Source organism: Myxocyprinus asiaticus, chromosome 36 (genome assembly GCF_019703515.2).
Source record: "Myxocyprinus asiaticus isolate MX2 ecotype Aquarium Trade chromosome 36, UBuf_Myxa_2, whole genome shotgun sequence".
NCBI lineage: Eukaryota > Metazoa > Chordata > Actinopteri > Cypriniformes > Catostomidae > Myxocyprinus > Myxocyprinus asiaticus.
This window is the reverse complement of record NC_059379.1, coordinates 32,854,074-32,873,390: the sequence shown is the minus strand read 5'-3', so window position 1 is coordinate 32,873,390 and position 19,317 is coordinate 32,854,074. Positions and strand designations below refer to the sequence as shown.

Sequence of the window (19,317 nt, the reverse complement as noted above, 5' to 3'; positions counted from 1 at the left end):
TGTCTGGGTAATGACAAAGCGCTGACTCAAGAACAGTGTCACAAGTGGTCTCTCCTGACTCTTGGATATAAGTGACCCGGTCGTCTGAAGCGTGACAGCTGTGGGCTAGACGGACCGGATTCGGGGTTGCGACCTGGGCCCACATGTGCCCGCAAAGGCAGTCGATCAGCGGGGCCAGTCGGTCCAGCAGGTCATGGCCGATAAGGAGTTGTTCTGTGTCGAAAACACAGATGTAAACGGGATGATTGAGGGTTGTCTCCTGGAAGGTGATATCAAGCCAAGCGCGTTTTGTGATGGGGGCTCTGTTTCGTGTGTAGCTGACAAGGCTCACATCACAGGACTCTGTCTGCAGTGGTTTACCATGAGAGAGCATTGCCCTGGTGACTTCTGCGAAAGTCTCCTCGCACATTAGGCTGATTTCAGACCCAGTGTCCAGTAACGCATGGATGTCTATAAACCTTCCTACCGACACAGAGGTGTATATGCATCTGGCATTACCCTTGTGGACAAGGTCTCCCAAAAATTAAAAAAGCGGAGCATGGGTATTGGGCATGACTGCCACTGGGTGCGTCTGGGTCTTCCCTGTGTTCTTCTCCCAGCCTACAAAGTAGACTCTGGGGAAAGAACAGGGAAGTGTATGGGCTAGTCACGCTGACGGACTGTCACCATCGGGTTTTTTGTGGCCATCGTCTGACCCTTCGATGTGCTTTGTCACGTCCGCTAGGCTTTTCTGGATGAGGCTGAGCTGACGCTTCAGATCACTCTTTCCAGGAGCCTCTGAATGATTCCCTTTGTTTCCATTCCACTGTCTGGGGCTTTTTACAAACCCGACATTCCTTTTCTTTGGAGAAGGATTCTATTTTTTCTGTTTTTTTCTGACCCTGGGAGGGACCCTTGTGGTCATTCCCTTGGTTTCTCCAACCCCCCTGTGGGTGGTTGGGCAAACGTTTTGGGGCTGCCGCTTCGCAGCTTACTCTAGGCTGAGGTATTTCATAGCCCTCAAGCCCTAAGTCTGCCCTCTCTGAAGACTGGATGTCTAGGACTCTGACATCGTCTTCTGGTTTATCAGTCGGACGCACGACTGTTTCCCAAGTCATTTGGGCCATCTTCCTAATTCCCTGCATGGTCGGTCTACCCTGTTTACACATCAGTGTAACGTGGGTTCGCACGCAGTGGCGGAGGTTATGGAGGAAGAGAGACCTGAATCCTCGCTCTTCTTCCAGACCTGGCTCATTACTTCCTTGGAAGTATGCATTTCTTAAACGCCTATAGTACTCCCTAGGAGGCTCCAACCGCTTCTGTTGGATGCGGATGGCACTGAGGGTGGCTGATGTTTCATCAGTATATAGCGAATACTCCTCTCACAGAACCCTGCAAAGCCTCAGATAGCTGTCACGAATGCGCAGCGGTTGAGTCTCTACGAAAGCGTGGACGCTTCTGGAAGTTGTTTTCCAGATGAGTTTCAACTTCTCACACGCCGAGGCATGAGGCAAGTCGGCAAGACAATGTTCGATTTCCCTAAGGTAATCGTTGACATTTGAATCTCGGCTTGCTGGGTCGAAACGTTCTATGTCCTTCGCAAAGGAGTCAAGCTGGCGCATGCGTAGACCTGTGTCTTGGTCCCGCTTGTATCATCTGACTCGTCAGAGGATGAGTACCAGTGCCTGCCCCCATTGCCATGGCGTTGGGTGAGACCACTTCCTCCTTGTGGGGAGGAAGGCGTCCTGCTGGGGCGGGGCCTAAAAGACGCCTGAGGGGAAGATTGCCGAAATGTGGCCTTGCCCCCGAAACGTGGTGGACTCACGTCCCGAACAGGGATGCGCTCTAACTCCGGGAGTTGGAGCAACGGTTTTGAAATACTACCTGAACCAGGGGTAGGGTATTTCGTCGTAGCGCCATCCTCTGATTCCTCTGCCCCACTCTGGTCAAAGATGGGGTAGCGGAGCGCTTCTTGAGCTTTAGCCCGTATGTCTCGACTCTCTTGCCGGACTCGGTCGTCAGCGACCTCTCGGCTTTCCTTTTCAGCCGACTGGAGTCTTTCTACACACTCCTCCAGCATAGTATTTGTAGTCTGGAGGTCTCGATGTAAAGCGCGATTGCTTGCATCAAGCCGACTACACTGGGCTGTAAGTGTCTTTACCTTGCCTTTTTTGCAGCTGGGCCTTGTGGTGGTAAAGTAGAAACAGCCTACCAACTACCTCCTGGATAGTGGTTACCTTCCCTTGAGGATCGTGTGCATTATCTACCACGGCGGCCATTTCAGCATCACATTGAGATGGTGTGTAGCTGTTAAGCTCCTCCCTTTCTTCTCTAGAGACAAGGAGGAGGTCAGCGACCCAGTTGGTCAGTGAGGTTTCCTCACCTGACCTGGGAGCTTCAGCTCCGGATGCTGATGGGGACTGGCTAGTCATATCTCCCTGGTTTGACAGGTGAGAGGGTGATGTCCAGTGAACCCCTATAGGAACTCTTTATGAGTTCACAATTCTGAAACTTAGCTGAGTTTTGATGGTGGCGACTTACGACACCTGTTGCTCTGTGGAAAACACTGACACACCAGTCGTTATCCTGAGGAAAGAATGCACAGGGGGAACCACTTACCCATCACTCACGAGCAACTGCTTTGTATTATTAACTGTTCCTTGAGCTGCTAATTTAGGTGAAATAATCACAGTATGACTATCAGCACGTCAGACTACTTGTTAGTATCTAGTGACTGAATCTCTCAAACACAAACAGAAGGAGTAATGAATTAGTACCAAACTAGCAACCACTAACACAACACTTGCAATGATTCACAACCACAACCGGCCTTGTGTCTTAGCAGTTTGAACTTCCTGTAGAAAAAGGAAGCAAAGAGGGGAAACCTTTGGCTACTCCCAACAATTATCACGGCCTCACACGGGGCACCAATTATTATGTAGGTGCTACTGGTTGTTTAAATCAGTTTTACTATCAGAAATAATCAATAATTAATTGTTATTAATTATAGAATAATCAAATAACAATTAAATAATTAAATAGAATTTAACTCATTAAACTCTATTCTCGGGGCACCACTCTTTGAAAAGAGAAAAATTATAGCAAGTTACTGATTGAGTCTCATAAAACAAAATCTACCCTGTAGGTTGAGTATCTTAATTGTTAATCAAAATAATCAAAAAGGGAAAAAACTAGTTAAATTATTGGTATACAAATCTAATAGTAATCTAGTTACAGTTAGTTTCTAAAACCAATAAAATAATAGTACTCTGAGGTAACTTGGGAGTTCTTCACGTGGCAGAGGTTGGCTTCAACACAATATTCAAACAAAAACAAACAGGAGTACTTATTATAATATAACAAGATTTATTATAATCAAGCAGTAGTGAACACAGCCAATACTACCCGAATATAATCCAAAAAATAAAAATCAAGGAAATCCTAAACTAACAGTGGAGCCATATGCTAGTGTGTGTGTGTGTGTGTGTCCAGATGTGGTACAAAGGAATCAAAATGGAGGACCAGGTTCAAAATGGAGGGTTAAATCCAAAATGGAACTGATACCACGTGCGGGTGGAAATGAGCGGACACACAAAGGAACTGACGAAACAGGCAGGAGAATTTGGTTCACCAACCAGTGAACACAGCCAATACTATCTGAATATAATCCAAAAAATAAAATCAAGGAAATCCTAAACAAACAGTGGAGCTATATGCTAGTGTGCGTGTGTGTGTGTGTGTGTGTGTGTCCAGGTGTGGTAACAAAGGAATCAAAATGGAGGATCAGGTTCAAAATGGAGGGTTAAGTCCAAAATGGAGCTGATACCACGTGCGGGTGGAAATGAGCGGACACACAAAGGAACTGACGAAACAGGCAGGAGAATTTGGTTCACCAGCCTGAGTCGAACACAAACCGTGGCGCCGCTCACTCAATGAATATCAGTGAGAGAGAGAGAATGAGAGTGAGAGAGAGAGGAAAAGTGCATGCAGTTTAGTTAAGGGTAACCGCTCGTAACAGTGGCACTGAATTACTAGTTCAAATCACTCAACAAAACAAACATAACCCCAAAAGAAACTAAAACAAATCTCCCAATTTGAAGCAGCGAGCAGAGTTTAACATACAAATATACTCAAAACATCAGCATTTAGAATCAAAAATACGATTTAGTTTCACGAGAAAAATCACAGTTTCTAAACTAAATCTGCCCAGATATCAAGCCTTACTTGGGAAATCCTGTGTGATTTCAGTAGGGTTGTCCGTTGGAATTCCTGTTGCATTGAGCGGTCAGGAGAAACGGTCTGGATGGTCCCTTGTCTTACGCTCGTCAGCGAAAAGACGCGTCTCTGCTTTATTCTTCAGATCCAGCGATGGAGAAGAATGCAGAAAGTTGTCAACATTGAATGAAAAAGAGGGAGAAGGGAAACTGGTCGCCTTTCCGTTTTTCAAAATAAATTCACTGTTGCTTTACAGTGAAACTGAACCGGTTGATATAAGTATACTATAAGACTTGAACAAAGCTAAGTTAATCTTACTCTACCGTGGCCAAATGGTGAGGTTAGAAAAACGTGGTCTCTTTGTTCTCAGTCCAAACGGAGGGAAAACTCCTTCAGTACGTGCACAGTACAGATGTCCCTTAACAGCCAGGCAGAGCTTAGCACAGAGAGGCTGAACTTCATCTGTCCGCTGGTTTTATTGACAAGATGACATCATCGGTCGTAGGCCGCTCGACCAATGGCGTTTGAGACTGGGTCCATGGGCGGGACTTCGCATCCAGTTGTGAATTTGTGAAGGATCCTGGGAAACTGAGTTCAATGTCTCTCCTTTGATTATAGAACAAAGGTCCATGTGGTCTCTGCTGCCATTTTAAGTGGGCCAAGGCCCTCGTCAGACAAAACCCAACCTGACAAGGTGACAGGACCGTGACATCACCGGAAAGCGCACAGCGGTAACTCACGCACGGTGGTCACTAACAACCGGACCCGTGTGCTCACCCAAAGAAGATACACAAAATACGAGACAGAACGATAATGCCATGGTCCCGTCAGACAGAAACCCAACCTGACAAGGTGACAGGACCGTGACAAATGCTCCACAAAAGGAGTCAAGTAAACTGTATGTATATAATACACAAACTACCTTATTTGGTACATACAATGTTTAAAGAATAATTCAAGTTTCAATAATTGTCTATTATGATTTATTAATAAGATTGCTCTGGCCCATATAAATCATGCTCACAGGATTAGTAAGCATGTTAGGCAAGCAGTTACAATTGTGACCAATGGGAAAACAAAGAGCAACTGATTGACTCCCATTATAAAATTTCATGTTTTAAAGTATTGTTATAATAAAAAAACAAAACTAAATTAAATAGAAATATGCAATTGCATGTTGGTGAAAAAAAAAAAAAAAAACTATTACATTGTGTTACATTATTGTTTGCCATTTCTTACTGGATCTTATTAAGACCTGAGCAAAATTTTACTCTGTAGTTTTCCACCAGTTACGACAAAGTAAAATAATAACAAGGATAAATCTCATACTTTCACTAACATTCTTTAGGAGAAATAAAAATTAGACACAATTAGGACAATTGCTGACATAATAAGAGTACAGAGCTATAAGGTTAATGTGGATAGCACAGCTCAGATAATTTGGTCTTGAAAGAATTTGATGAGAAATGTTTGAGCTCATCTTAAAATGGTAAATCTGTTGAGATCTCTGCTGAAACTCTAGACACATTTGAAATTACCGGGGCATTTTTCTCAGGAGTAAAATATGAGAACCAGGATATTAAAGTCAAAATCTCAATTTGCTCTCCAATTACAATAGAAATATTAAGCCCTCTTATGTGATGTTCTTTCCAATGGGAATGCATTTATAAAAATTGACAAGAAATCACGATACACTCATACTGTAATCATGTGATACTTTTTCCTTACACCTAAATAATCCTTCGCTCCTTATCTTTCTTTATCGCTGTACTTGTTGAGTAGGTCTCTTCTTTTTGAACACACTGATAAACAAGACCTGGTCAATGGACTTCTTCATGTACAATAACACAAGGAGTCAGTTTAGAGGGAAGTTAATGACTAATTGACCTGTTTCCGGTCTGTTGCATGAATGGCTGGTCATAAAAGAGCATAGACTAACAGGTCCACTTGCAGAGGGGTCACCTTTGTTAGCTGACGTAGTTGAAAGCAAGATGGCACAATCAAGCTATATAAGAAAAGTTGAGCAACAGGTGTCCATGCGTAACAGTAGTGACCGCTCACAGACCTGCTGTGCTTGGAACAGAACGTTCAATGGACTAAAGGTGAGCATATGATTTTTTTCTGCCTTTGTTTTAACAATACACAGCTTTGAAACATACAGTTTCACTTGATGACTCATGAGATTACATAATCATTTATTGGAATAATAAAAGCATGCAGATTTATAGTTCTAGTTTGAACACTTCTACACAGTGGCCGCAAAAAGTATTTGGACTCTTACGCTACACTTAAAAAAAAAAAAGAGAAGCACAAATAAAAATTTCAAGCAGAACATTTCACAAAAAAAAAATAAAAAAAATACAATAAAAAAAAGGGTTAAAAAGATATACAGTAACAATAGATATACTGTTAAAAATTATGACTTTCTGGTAGTCAAACTTTAGTGGAAAATGTCCATAGTTAGTTCTGAGAAAGTCCATCAGGACATCATTTTTGCTGATGTCACATGGTTTCATATTTTATTACATTTGATTTTTAAGTATGGCTCAAGTGAAATTGATATTTCACAAGCTCAACTCTGTCTGTACTTATGCAAATTCAAAACAGGATGTGTTTTTCAATATAAGCAGACGTGTATGCTCCAGTTTCCGTGTGAAATGTCCACAGAGAGGCGCCAAAAGCGAGTTGTAAAGTGAGTTGTTTTTAGCTGGAATGCATATTTTATTAACTCTTCCCCCCAACCCTAAACCTAGCCATCAGTGGAGTAAAAATGTAATATTAGAGGAAAAATGCAACCTCTAAATTGCACTCCTCACAGACTACACGAACACAATAACATCCTGGTTTCAGTTTAATTGATGCAAAAATGTATGATTGGAGATGGCACTTGTCAGTAACTCGGCAGAATGGGGTCGATGTTAAGGTTCTGGAACATTCGGCTGAAACATGCCGATTTCCCGTGTGCACAGTTTAGGATGAAATTTAAATATCACCACAGGCACGAATAAAGCATTAAATAACAATGACTGACTAAAAAAAACTTTAATGTAGAAAAAATCTATTATACACAACACCAGTGACGTGCACAGAACTTAGCAGGGACAGGGGCGGAAGGATAGTTAAAAAATTATTATAATTTAATTATTACAATTTCTTCCCCTTTTCTGGACGACCAAAAGGTCACCATTAGATTTGTGAACGAAAGGGCTTGCGCCCCTGCTGCCCCCGTTCTGTGCACGTCAGTGCACAGCACAGCACAATTAACAATAAGTACATTTCTTTCATTTTCATTCCCAACATGAAAAGACAACAAATACACTAAATAATCTGATTTTGTTTCATACACGCCAATGAAGATTTGCAAGGTAGCAAAGAATTAATAAATTCAAAGGTTTAAAAAAGGACATTTACATATTAATAAGGCTACACTGTAAAAACAATATGTTTGGTGTAACCTAATATATAAAATTATTAAATATTGACTTAAATAAAACCAGTTCATTTAGATGCTACCAAATGAAGCACATTTTTAGGTTAACTGACACAGCATTTTTTACAGTGTTCACACTGCCCCAGCAAACACCAACAAACGGCAGCAGGGTTAACACACCGATTCAAGAACCATTGGAAATATATGTTTGTTGTGGCAGAGTGAACTTGCCTTTATTGTACTCATTATATTTTAGAAAACGTTGAAGGTTCATCATGGGACATGGCACTCAGCTCAGTCACTCTGTAAAGAAAAAAAGTGTTGTGATGACATCAAAACAGATCTGAAATGACTAAAGACTAACACATATTGTTCCAGACACTTACGAGATCATCCAGGTCATCCATAGCAGGTGGCTCTCCCTTCTTCTTCACATCATTAATCATCTGCATTTCAACAGTCATTACACTGTTATACTACATGGATTTATTATGAAGTCATAATAACATCCTGTGGCATTAAGTGATATGATAACAGGTGTCTGAGTTTGCATAATCCACTACGAACAGATTGAATATCCAGGTACTTACATCAATGTATTGCTCATATTCTGCCATGCCGTCTTCCTCCTCGTTTTCCCAGTCCCTCCAGTTATCAAAGTCTACTAACAGCCACGCCGGCTGCAGGGGTGAGAAAAGAATGCTCAGATATATAGGCTATACCAGCTATATTATTCTAAACACTGGCCCCATAAAGTTATTATATACACTGGCCCCATAAAGTATTTGGAATGTTAAGTGTATTATAATTAATTGCATCAGACAACAAAATATTAAATCAAGTGGCATCGGGCCTGGGTAGCTCAGCGAGTACTGACGCTGACTACCACCCCTGGAGTCACAAGTTCGAATCCAGGGTGTGCTGAGTGACTCCAGCCAGGTCTCCTAAGCAACCAAATTGGCCCAGTTGCTAGGAAGGGTAGAGTCATATGGGGTAACCTCCTCGTGGTCGCGATTAGGGGTTCTCGCTCTCAATGGGGCACATGGTAACTTGTGTGTGGATCGCGGAGAGCAGCATGAGCCTCCACGTGCGGAGTCTCCACGGTGTCATGCACAACGAGCCACGTGATAAGATGCGCGGATTGATGGTCTCAGAAGCGGAGGCAACTGAGACTTGTCCTCCGCCACCCGGACTGAGGTGAGTTGGACCTACTAAATAGTGGGAATTGGGCATTCCAAATTGGGAGAAAATAAATAAAATAAAATAAAAATCTAGTGGCATCAGCTACAAATTATGCCGGACCTCTCGCCAAAACTAACTTAGCTGACTTTTCTTAGCCATTCTTGCATTTAATTTTAACTAGTCCCAATGTATCCATTTTAGGGGATGTGTAAAGTCACTTCCCCACTTTCCAGGTGTCCTAGCAGAGTAAACACAGGTGTAGTACATCACATTAACTTTTGTCAACCAGTCTGACAACCAGAAAGTGTTTGAACAGTATGTTTTGTTTGATAATAACACCTACCAAACTCTTTCAATGTGGGTGTTCTTTAAAATACATGCCACTTGGTTTCACTTTTTTGTTACCTAATGCAATGGAATTTGTGTTGCTTAAATGTACAAATACTTTTTGGGCTCACTGTATTTGGCCAAATCTATCAATTTAAAAGAGCCTCATTGAGATATGCACAAATTCACTCAGTTTGAGATCAAGTCAATTAAATAAAGTACATATAGTTGTTTGTAATGAATTGACTGATATCATTTTGGCACTAAATGAGTTTAATTCATGTCCTGATTTGTAAATGTGTTGTTACCAATTGTGCATGCACAAGAACAGGCATCAGTAAAGTGCAGATACCTTTGCTGGATCTTTTTGGAGTCGGGGCCATGCCACATTTTCCTTCATTTTCCTTATCAACACATTAATAGTACGATCATAGACCTTCTCCCTCGAATCCTAAAAGAGCATCAGCCACAAAGTTACTCAAAGCAACAGAAAACAATGATGTCTGGTGCCTCCACATAGCACCTTTTACACATGCCACTTAAGTGGGTTTGCACTGTGGTCAGACTCCAAAACAAATCTTTAACATCTCTGAAATGTATTGCCTTCCATAAACACAATACATTTTTGTAAGCAGATACATTTACTGTGCTATCTACGTACAACCATCAAAATTATGCGTCATTTGGGAACTAAATTAACTCCTTTTATTCAAGTAAAAAATACTATTTAACTGAATCAACCTGAATACATTATGATACACCAACAAAACTGTGTTTAAGGGTTAGATCAGGTAGTTCCTTAAAGTTAGGGTTAGGCTTCAGGGTTAGGTCACAAAAGAGATGGTAAACTACTTACAGATTTGAATACCCGGTCATAAAATTCAATCTCGTTGTAGATATTGTTGTCATCAACATCTTTACAGCTGAAAAGAATATTGTTTGAAAGATTATTATCTGACACATGCCCTTGATTGTTATTATCTAAATACAATAGTGTAGGGGTTTTAAACTCTGCCAAGAGGTGCTAGGAGGTCCGTGGAAAATGCAAAAAAAAAAATAAAAATAAAAATAAATACATAAAAAAATACCAACTTTGACAGTATTATTCTTTCATTATGCTTTCTAAAGAGTATAAATACATTTCAAGTGAATTGAAAATGATTTTCTTCAGGTTTATACATCTAACATTACTCTAACAGTGGGTAGAAAGAAATATATGCTCTCAACTTAATACAAAGTAACATTTTCCAGATTTCTCATTATTATATTTTAATAATTTATTTTCACTTCCTTAATTTCCTTTATTACAAAATAAAAGCCAATTATTAAATTTTGCAAACAACATGTTGTCTTGATAATATCACGCTTACTGTTTTTTTCTTACACAATGGGATCTTATATAGAAAATATAAAGCTGCCTTTATATTTAAGAAAATTGGTCCCTCGCAAGGTGATGGTCATGTTTGGGGGTCCTTGGCATCAAAACGTTTGAAAACCCCTGCGTTAGTGTGGGTGCATTAACTAGACAGCAACAAACCGCATTATCCTAAAGAAGAAAATATATATATGTTTCATGCATCAAATTTGTATCATGTTTCTCCTAAAACCTCCTTAGGATAAATACAAATAAACAAGAATAAGACAATTAAATATGTGGTAAGAGTATAGAGCTTCAAAATGAATGTGGATCGCAAAGCTCATATAATTTCACCATGGAAGAATTTGTTTTACAGAAATGTATATTTTAAAAACTCTGACATTTGATTGCTGACTTTGGTGTCTTTGCAAATCTGAAAAGAGTTTGAGATACTGCTGAGATTCCTTCTGAAACTCTGGATGAGTCACGTGTGAGATTGAAGGAGTCTCTTTTTCTCATGAGAAACATCTGAAAAGCAGGAGACTTTAGCAAACTAAGGTCTATTTAAGCTCCATATATTCTCATTGCTATCTTGGAGAAACAATTAAGATTAATTCTGTCATTTTTCTGTGGAACACTCTTACTGAAAAACAGAAGAAGAGAAAAACATAAACATAAATAAATTAATTGTTTGATAATGATGAAACTTGATTTTCTCACCTTAGAATGATTTTAGTGTCCTGGATGTCTACTTGAACATCTTTTGGGTTTTGAACCACAAAGTTGATAGTGACATACTTCTTCCGGTCAAACCATAATGTTCTGGCTGGTTGACTTAAGAAATGAAATAGTCCATTTAGGGAATTTAGACGTATTTCTCATTAAATTACAAAACTTTGAATTGCTGTCTGAAAATCTAAACAACACACACATTGTACTCTAAGTTCAGTTTTCCTTGTGCAAATCACATGTACCCCCCACAACACTTAGCCTACATGTGGCTTCTACCATTTCTAATAATCAATTCACTTACCAGTTCTCTGGTCTAACAATCTTTGGCATTTTGTCTTTTTGTAGAGTTAATGTTGCCTTTTCTTTGCAAATATTTGAGATGTCAACTGGACTTTCAGAGAAGTCAGAATTCACTGGAGAGAGCTCAGTGTGTCGGTGTGGCTGGCTGAGTGATTGGCTCTATTTTTAGGATGGATGGCATCAGCAGCTGTGAGAGGAACATACCACTTCACCCCCCTGCTCTTCCCATTTAAAGGTGGTGGTGGAACACTCTGGAAAATCACTGTGTATTCTGTCCTCACCCAGACCAGGATATTTCCTTTCACCCAAACACCTCCCACTGCCTGCGGAGGAGGGCAAAGAATCTGCCAGAGGTCTTGTGAAGAACAGATGCAAACCTTAACAAAATATATACTTAGGGCATAATGCATTTCACAAAACCTTGAAAAACGCAAAAAATGGTTAATAGATTTTTATTAAAAACACATTTCATTATTCAAAAGTGTAAATAGATCCTTTTGACATACAGAAATTCACAAAACAAAACAAAAAAACAAATATATATATATATATATATATATATATATATATATATATATATATATATATATATATACTGTATGTATATATATTCTTGGTTGAACTTACAGTTGAAGTAACTCGTCACCAAATGGAAAAATAATCACTGCTGTCAAACAGATTTCAGAAATTTCTCCTTGTCGTTTGATTGGTTGTACAAAGAGATAGTCCTGCCCTAAACAACAAATGGTGGTTCCACATATTGGAAATGGATTCTCCAAACATACAATTACCATGTAAACTCAACTCAGACAGATTGTTTAGTGAAAGCCTAACTGAATCGGGTAAACCCCAATAAAAGTAACTCTGTCAAAGTAACTCAAATTAATCTCTTTCAGTTATAAATGCATGCAGAATGTTTTTGTTGTTGTTATTGTTGCGCTGACACCTAGTGACAAGTATGAAGCATCACACAAAAGTATTATGTTACCAACAGCTTTGAAGAATTGCACTTTTTTGTAGTGGTCAGGACAGTTTTTCAAGTATGACTTCAGGTTTGTAATCAAGGAAAATAAAAACAGGCCTACCTAACTTGCTTCACACACACTCTGTCACTCACAGACACTCATGAATGGATGAGTGAGGGGTTGTTCAACGTTTTTATGTGTGTCTCATCTGTTTTCAGTGGTTTTCATATGTAAACACATGCTGGATGGACCTTTTTGACCATTGCACCACGTCTCGCTGTCAAGTTAAAAAGTTAAAAAGAACTTTAAGTTTTTTAAATTGCATCTTGAGACACCTGGGATGTAAAAAAGGAAGTCCCGCCTTACAGGTAAAAGAGCCAATCATCTTCTAGATACAGACATCGCCTGTCAATCAATTCGACATCGCACATGTGCATTAGCTATACAAGGTGGGAAAATTGTATTTTTTAGCATAATATGAGGTAAAGACGCACAATTTATGATACTAGTGTTGTCAGATTTTACTGCTGATTTGAAATATGTTCTTTGATTGTAATCTTGACCGTCTTTCCCCATTCAAGTAGATAGGAGCTGCACTGTCATGACTGGAAATAGTCTCCCGAGAGCATTCCAAAGATGGCCGACAGTGGACTGACTTGCTGGCAAGACATTGGCTGTGCCTAGCCAATGTCTTTTCAGCAAGTCTGGTCAATCGGCGATCATCTTTGGAATGCTCCCAGGCAGCTATTTTTATATGTAAACAAGCAGCAAACAAATGTAGCTCCTATCTACTTGAATGGGGAAAGACCCAAATCTCCAAAACGGTTGGTCAGGATTACAAGAAAAGACAATTTTTCAAATCAGCAGTAACATCTGACAACATTGGTTTCATAAATTGTGCTTTTTTTCGAAAAATGCTTCATAAAACTTTGCAACTTTTACAAACTTTTGTTCAAACCAATGCTTCAGAGCCTGTATCAAACTGGCCAGGTCACGTGATTTCAGCAAATGAGGCTTCATTACGTCACACTGGGTGCTTCTCATTTCTGAAATTGTGCATCTTTGTTTCCTTTCCTTGCTTCCTTTCTTCGCTTCCTAACTCCACCTCTAAGCAAATGATGAAAGGATGGAAGGAAATCATTGTGACTGGTTGATCATGGACTAATCAGTGACCAGGGGTGCTTCTCATTTCTGAAATTGTGCATCCTCGTTTCATTTCCTTGCTTCCTTTCCTCGCTTCCTAACTCCACCATCTTAGGAAACGAGGAAAGGATGGAAGGAAAGGAAATGAGGACAGAGGAATCGAAGCATGACGTGTTTTAAAATGAAATGTCCTTGCTCACTCGCGCGTTACTTCAGAACAGTTTTTGCGCAGCTGCAGTACATCGGCGTGCTTGCCTTTATGTTACTGAAACTTTATTTATGAATATATTCATCATATATCCAAATACTTCAAAATGCACTGTTGAAGTATGTGAAAATTATGGTTTATTTAAACTGCAACGGTGAAACATGAATTAAAACTGTTGTGTGAGATGTGAAGGGGGAGGAGAATTTATGCGTGCATCAGGAGCTTCAACCAAAAAGTCTTCTGCATAGGATGCACCTGTCACGTCTAGAAGTATTCATGTTCATGTTTCCATGTCATGTTTTGTGTTAATGTGTTTCCCATGTTCATGTGTTTGATCCTGTTGGTTCATAGTCATTGTCTTGTTATCTTGTTTATAGTTCTGTCTGTTCATTGGTTGATGTTTCCCTTGTCCATGTATTTTAGTCTCATGTTTCCATTGAATCAGGGTCAAGTACTGTTTGTATGTGCTGGCGTGCTTAGGTCAAGTCAAGTCAAGTCAAGTCAAGTCAAGTCAAGTCAAATCAATGTTTGTGTTTAGTGTCAAGTCAAGTTTGTTTGGTTTCATGTTTCTGGATTTACCATGTATATTAGGAATAAACTGCAATTGGGATCTTACTCTTCACATCATCTCGTCTTCGTCTGCCTATCATTGACTTGCCAGCACACGCTACAGCACCGGTGTTTCATCGCTCAAGCATCCTCGGTAAGCTTCCTCTGTCCTCAATCCAAACCTGCTCGTGGTGCATTTAGAGAAATGGTACGTCCTTAATGATGGCGGACTTTGATCAGTTTCCGGGTCTCAAGCTAGATGACGGAGGATCGAGGATACGAGGATGCACAATTTAGGAAATGAGAAGCACCCACTGTTTCGAAACATTTCAAAATGTTTCACAGTAATGCTAGGGGGTGTTGATCCCACAGCGAAACCCTGAATCAGTGTTAACTGCAGGCTGTAACTGATCTCGAGGCAGTTCAGCAATAACTTGGATCCATAAAATCAGACCGATTTAAACAAGAGTTGCTGATTTGAATTCAGTTTTAATTTCCCTGTCGACCACCTTGAGTTGTGATCCCACAGGAAAAAATATTTAAAAAAAATTTTCAAATGCACTTTGGATCGCATCATTTATGTTTTCTATCTGAAAGGACTAAATATTAAATGAAACAAATGACAATAAAATGCAAAGTAATCTCATCAGTTATCAAAATACTTTTTGAATGTAACTGTATTCTAAATACCAATGATTTAAATCGTAACTGTAGTGGAATACAGTTACTTATATTTGTATTTTAAATACGTAATCCTGTTACATGTATTCCGTTACTCCCCAACACTGTGTGTCATATATATATATATATATATATATATATATATATATATATATATATATATATATATATATATATATATATATATATATATATATATAGACATAGACATTTTGAAATAATGGAAATATTTTAGAGAGCATTTTTACAGTATTTAGATGAGAATGTACTGTGACTCTTCCTGCAACATTATTTTTTCCAGGTTAAAAGTGAAAGGCATGTTTTTACAAATTGGAGTATGAGGAATAAAGCAAAGTATTAGTTGTGGCAAAATATTTTGAGGTAAAATATTTTATTTATTTGCATTCTATTTTGTTTCGGACACTGGTGTTCCAACCAAAGGCTAGTTTAGTATATGTAAATAAAAATGAAAGAAAAGACTTGAAACTTACCATCCCATGACCATGTGATCCTAAAAAGAAGGGAAGATAAATTGAAATCATCATTAGAGTGCAAATCACACTTTGCTCATCATAAAGACTGTTTTATCCTGCCAATCAGAACTGAAAAAAATGACATTGTTTGGTTACTTTAATTATTATTATTATTATACTATTATTATAAAAAGGCTACATATAGGAGATTCATTACCTTCCTCACATACTGTAAATGAAACATACGTTTAACATCATACACAACATTAAAACTCACCCTGTGCTAAAATATTAGTTAATGTCACTGGATAAACCCATTCCCTTGTAGGCCATTTAGAGTCACTATCACAAAAACACGGTGTTCCATCCTTTTAAAATGAGCCACCCATCTAAATGGCACACCTATTCTGTGATACTACCCCACTGGCCAAACATTACCATTTTCTGTATGAATCCCTCTATTTATCTCTCCTGATTTTTTTTTTTTTTTTAACAAGTACAATTAATGAATAAGAAACCTGAGTGTGTATTCGGTTTTCGTAATATTACCCTACTTTTAGACATTTCAGTGTTTTTAGCCTGCTTTCTGGGGATTAATAATTACTTTTCAAATATCTATGCCTTCATGTGTCCCTGCACCTTTCAAATAATTCACTCCTGCATTAAACAGTGGTAGATTGCTTTTGAAATGTAATCTGGTACTGATTAGAAATTACATTACTAAAATTGTGATCAGTGACAATCTTTTCGATTACATTTTAGTAGTGCTGTGAGCATTAACGTGTTAATGCATGCGATTAATTTAAAATGTATAACGCATAATTTTTTTTCTGAATCGCGATTAAGGCTTGTACCGATTTGACATTAGATTCTGCCATTTTATTCAGCTCCGTGTGAGTTTTGAACACTCCTTTGCGGTGTGTCCAGTGGGGCCATTACACTCATGAGTCCGTGCTGGAGAAAGGACCTCTTATAAAACAAACGCTGATGGGACTTGTGATAAAAGTGAAGTTCTTTGCGTCTTTTGTAAGTCCGAATTTTACCACATAAGCATGTGTCAATTCTTTCAAGACTGCTGCGCATCTTGTTCTCCCTTGGAGGGTCTGTTGATGCTTCGCTCAAATTTAACATATTTTCAACTTTGCCATTACCGCCAAGCTTCTGAAGCATCAGCTAATGATTATCAGACAATTAGGATGAATTATATTTCCATCGGCAGTGCCAGCGCTAAAAGCAGAACAACACGCGCTTTTCATATGGAGTTCAATGCGGTGCTTGCTGCCCTGAAACAAATCGTGTGCATTCCATATTCAAAGTGAAAAGACATCCTGATGATGATAAATATTGTGGAGGATGAAGGTTTAAGAGATATAATGCACATTGCAATGAATAGTAGTTCTATCAATCAGTCAACATCCCACTTAGACTTTGGTAAATGTTTAATGTTACTTGAATTGGTGCTATATTAGTGAATTTCTGTCTTTGCACTGTGGAGTTTGGAAAATGTTAATAAAGCATTGTTGTTACAGATTGTTTTGTTCTATTGTGTTGTTCTTTCCAAAGAAGGAAATAAATGCATGTTGACAGGAAATAATATAGAGTCAGATTTCAGCACTTTTAAAATCTCAGATTAATAAACTATGAAAAATCATGAGAATAATCGCGTTAAAGAATTTTATCTATTGACAGCTCTAAATTTTAGGTAATCTAATCTTCTTATCTTCAGATTACTCCAGTCTACTCTTATTTACTAAATAGAAGCATTCGCTGTTTTTCAGCCGACTGAAGTTTAGTTTTAAATGCATGCGATGTATTGCCGCTAGCTCTAAGCCAAACTCAGTTCAACAGTGTGGGGTGATGTTAAAGCATTCATTATTTCAAGGGGCTGTCTTTACAGAAGTTTTGCTAGTTGTCACAGTCACCGTTAATTACAATTGTTTTGTCAGGTCAGCATTGCGGCCAGGTAACTCCGCCCCTTCCACTACATATGAAAATCGCAGCCTTGAATGCATGAAGTGTCCAACATTCCACGCATTTTCACATCTTCCAGGTACTTGTACACTTCTTTTTGTTGCACATACTACTAGCACTACTTACATTGCAAAATGGCATAGAATAGTGCTGAAGTGTGCAATTTGGGACACACCAAGATTTTTACTTTACATTCTAACTCTTGTCACATTATATGATTTGGTTTAAAAACTTTCATAGTTTTATAGTGGACATGGCATCATACTCCCCAAAATCAAAAAAAAAAAAAGTGCTGATTCTTGAGATAAGGGACAACACATGTTTTAAATCTTAATTTTTTATTTTTTTTATTACTAAATTAATTTGAAATGGACTGATTTGTAGGCAAGGGTCTCTGCTAAAAAACATGTTAGGGAACAGGTTTATTTTTTATTTTTTAAAGGCTTCTTTTTTTCTGAAAATTAACATTTATTCACTTTATAACTTACATCTTACTGTAATTTGTGTCGACTCCATCAGACAAACTACATTTATTAGTTATTTTAGCTATTAGCTATTTTAATTTGATCCATTCAAACAAGAGTGTAAAGTCTTAAATTATCTAATAATGGTGTTCAGTTAAGGAGTTAAGTGATAAAACACATTCTATACATGTTTTTTTTTCTGTTTTCACACTATACAAAATTATATATATTATATATATATATATAGCTGATACATATATATATATATATATATATATATATATATATATATATATATATATATATTTCCATCTTAACCATGTGTTGTACACTGGAGCCATTTTGTTCTTTCCTCAGTTAAAGCTGTCTCTATGACCTAAACGAAAATGCCAAAATTATTCCACAATAATTAACATAAATTATTACAATTTAAACATTGTTTGTTTAAAATAAAAAACAATATCAAACTTACCAGACCACGTGTCCTACTGTTGCATCCACCATGAGCAGGAGGTGGGACAGTGGTACTCAGAGATATAGCTGAACATGACATTGTGAATTTATTCAGGATTATATTTAAAAAAAATAAAAATAAAAAAATCTGTTAACGCAAAGTGAGGACACAACTTTGTTGGCAGTTTTTTATGGAAAATATTATTTAAAGTTTACTTGTTGTATTGTTAAATATCTTACAGTTCCCTACCTTTCATTTGATATTAATATCCATGAATTTGTTGCATTTTAAACACTTTGCTTGGCAGTTTAACATAGTGAAATCTTGCTGAGGACAAGATAAGTTACATGTGCTTCCAAGTATACAATAACACGGTTAAGGTTGGGAAAGGAGTAGGCGGGAACCAGCTGAACAGTCAAAATAATATTTAATAAGAACTTGAGAACAAAAAGACACACAGAACACAAATGCACACATGGCAGCTGCATGTGGCTCTCTCTCTCCCGAACTGCCATGTTCTGCTGCATTTATCCCTCTCCTTGGCTGATTAGCCCAATTGGGGGCCGGGCATGAGTAGTCACGGCCCGGCCAAACCCTCCTCCTCATCACACTCCTCCCTCCTTTGCCTCAGGCCGGGGAACCCTCGGCATGATATACATCCCCCCCCCCCTTTCCGGGGGGGCGTTGCCCTTCTGGCTGCACCTGCCAGCAGGCACGAGGGGGGGGGGGGGGGAAACAAAACAAAAACAAAAAAGAGGAGAAGGAAAGGGCAAGGCGGAGCGACAGTGAGAGAGAGTGAGGAGAGAGAGAAAAAAAAATGCTCGCTGGTTTCCCAGACACGCCGTCGCCTGGTCCTCGATCACTCCTCCACCTTCTGGCGGATCCTG

The 19,317-nt window shown here is 38.7% G+C and overlaps 2 protein-coding genes across 3 annotated transcripts in view; one reads left to right on the top strand and one right to left on the bottom strand.

The window, feature by feature from the left end:
* The window catches only part of a1cf (apobec1 complementation factor), a 259,844-nt gene that overhangs the window by 149,261 nt on the left and 91,266 nt on the right, over positions 1-19,317 (top strand). The gene's annotated exons all lie outside the window — the stretch shown is intronic.
* On the bottom strand, positions 6,389-11,791 carry ptges3l (prostaglandin E synthase 3 like). Its single transcript, XM_051673784.1, has 7 exons — positions 11,524-11,791; positions 11,211-11,324; positions 9,990-10,056; positions 9,486-9,584; positions 8,215-8,304; positions 8,011-8,070; positions 6,389-7,927 (listed from the first exon to the last, which is right to left on the bottom strand). Exons 1-7 carry the CDS (start codon positions 11,550-11,552, stop codon positions 7,919-7,921), a joined length of 468 nt encoding a protein of 155 aa, XP_051529744.1. The 5' UTR covers positions 11,553-11,791; the 3' UTR covers positions 6,389-7,918.

Bases quoted from the DNA above. Each gene is read 5' to 3' on its own strand.
- ptges3l (XM_051673784.1), bottom strand. From the start codon at position 11,552: ATGCCAAAGATTGTTAGACCAGAGAACTG. The intron at 9,585-9,989 runs GTAAGTAGTTTA...ATGCTCTTTTAG, and splicing joins ATGACCGGGTATTCAAATCT to GATTCGAGGGAGAAGGTCTA. The intron at 8,305-9,485 runs GTATCTGCACTT...TCACCCCTGCAG, and splicing joins TCCAAAAAGATCCAGCAAAG to CCGGCGTGGCTGTTAGTAGA.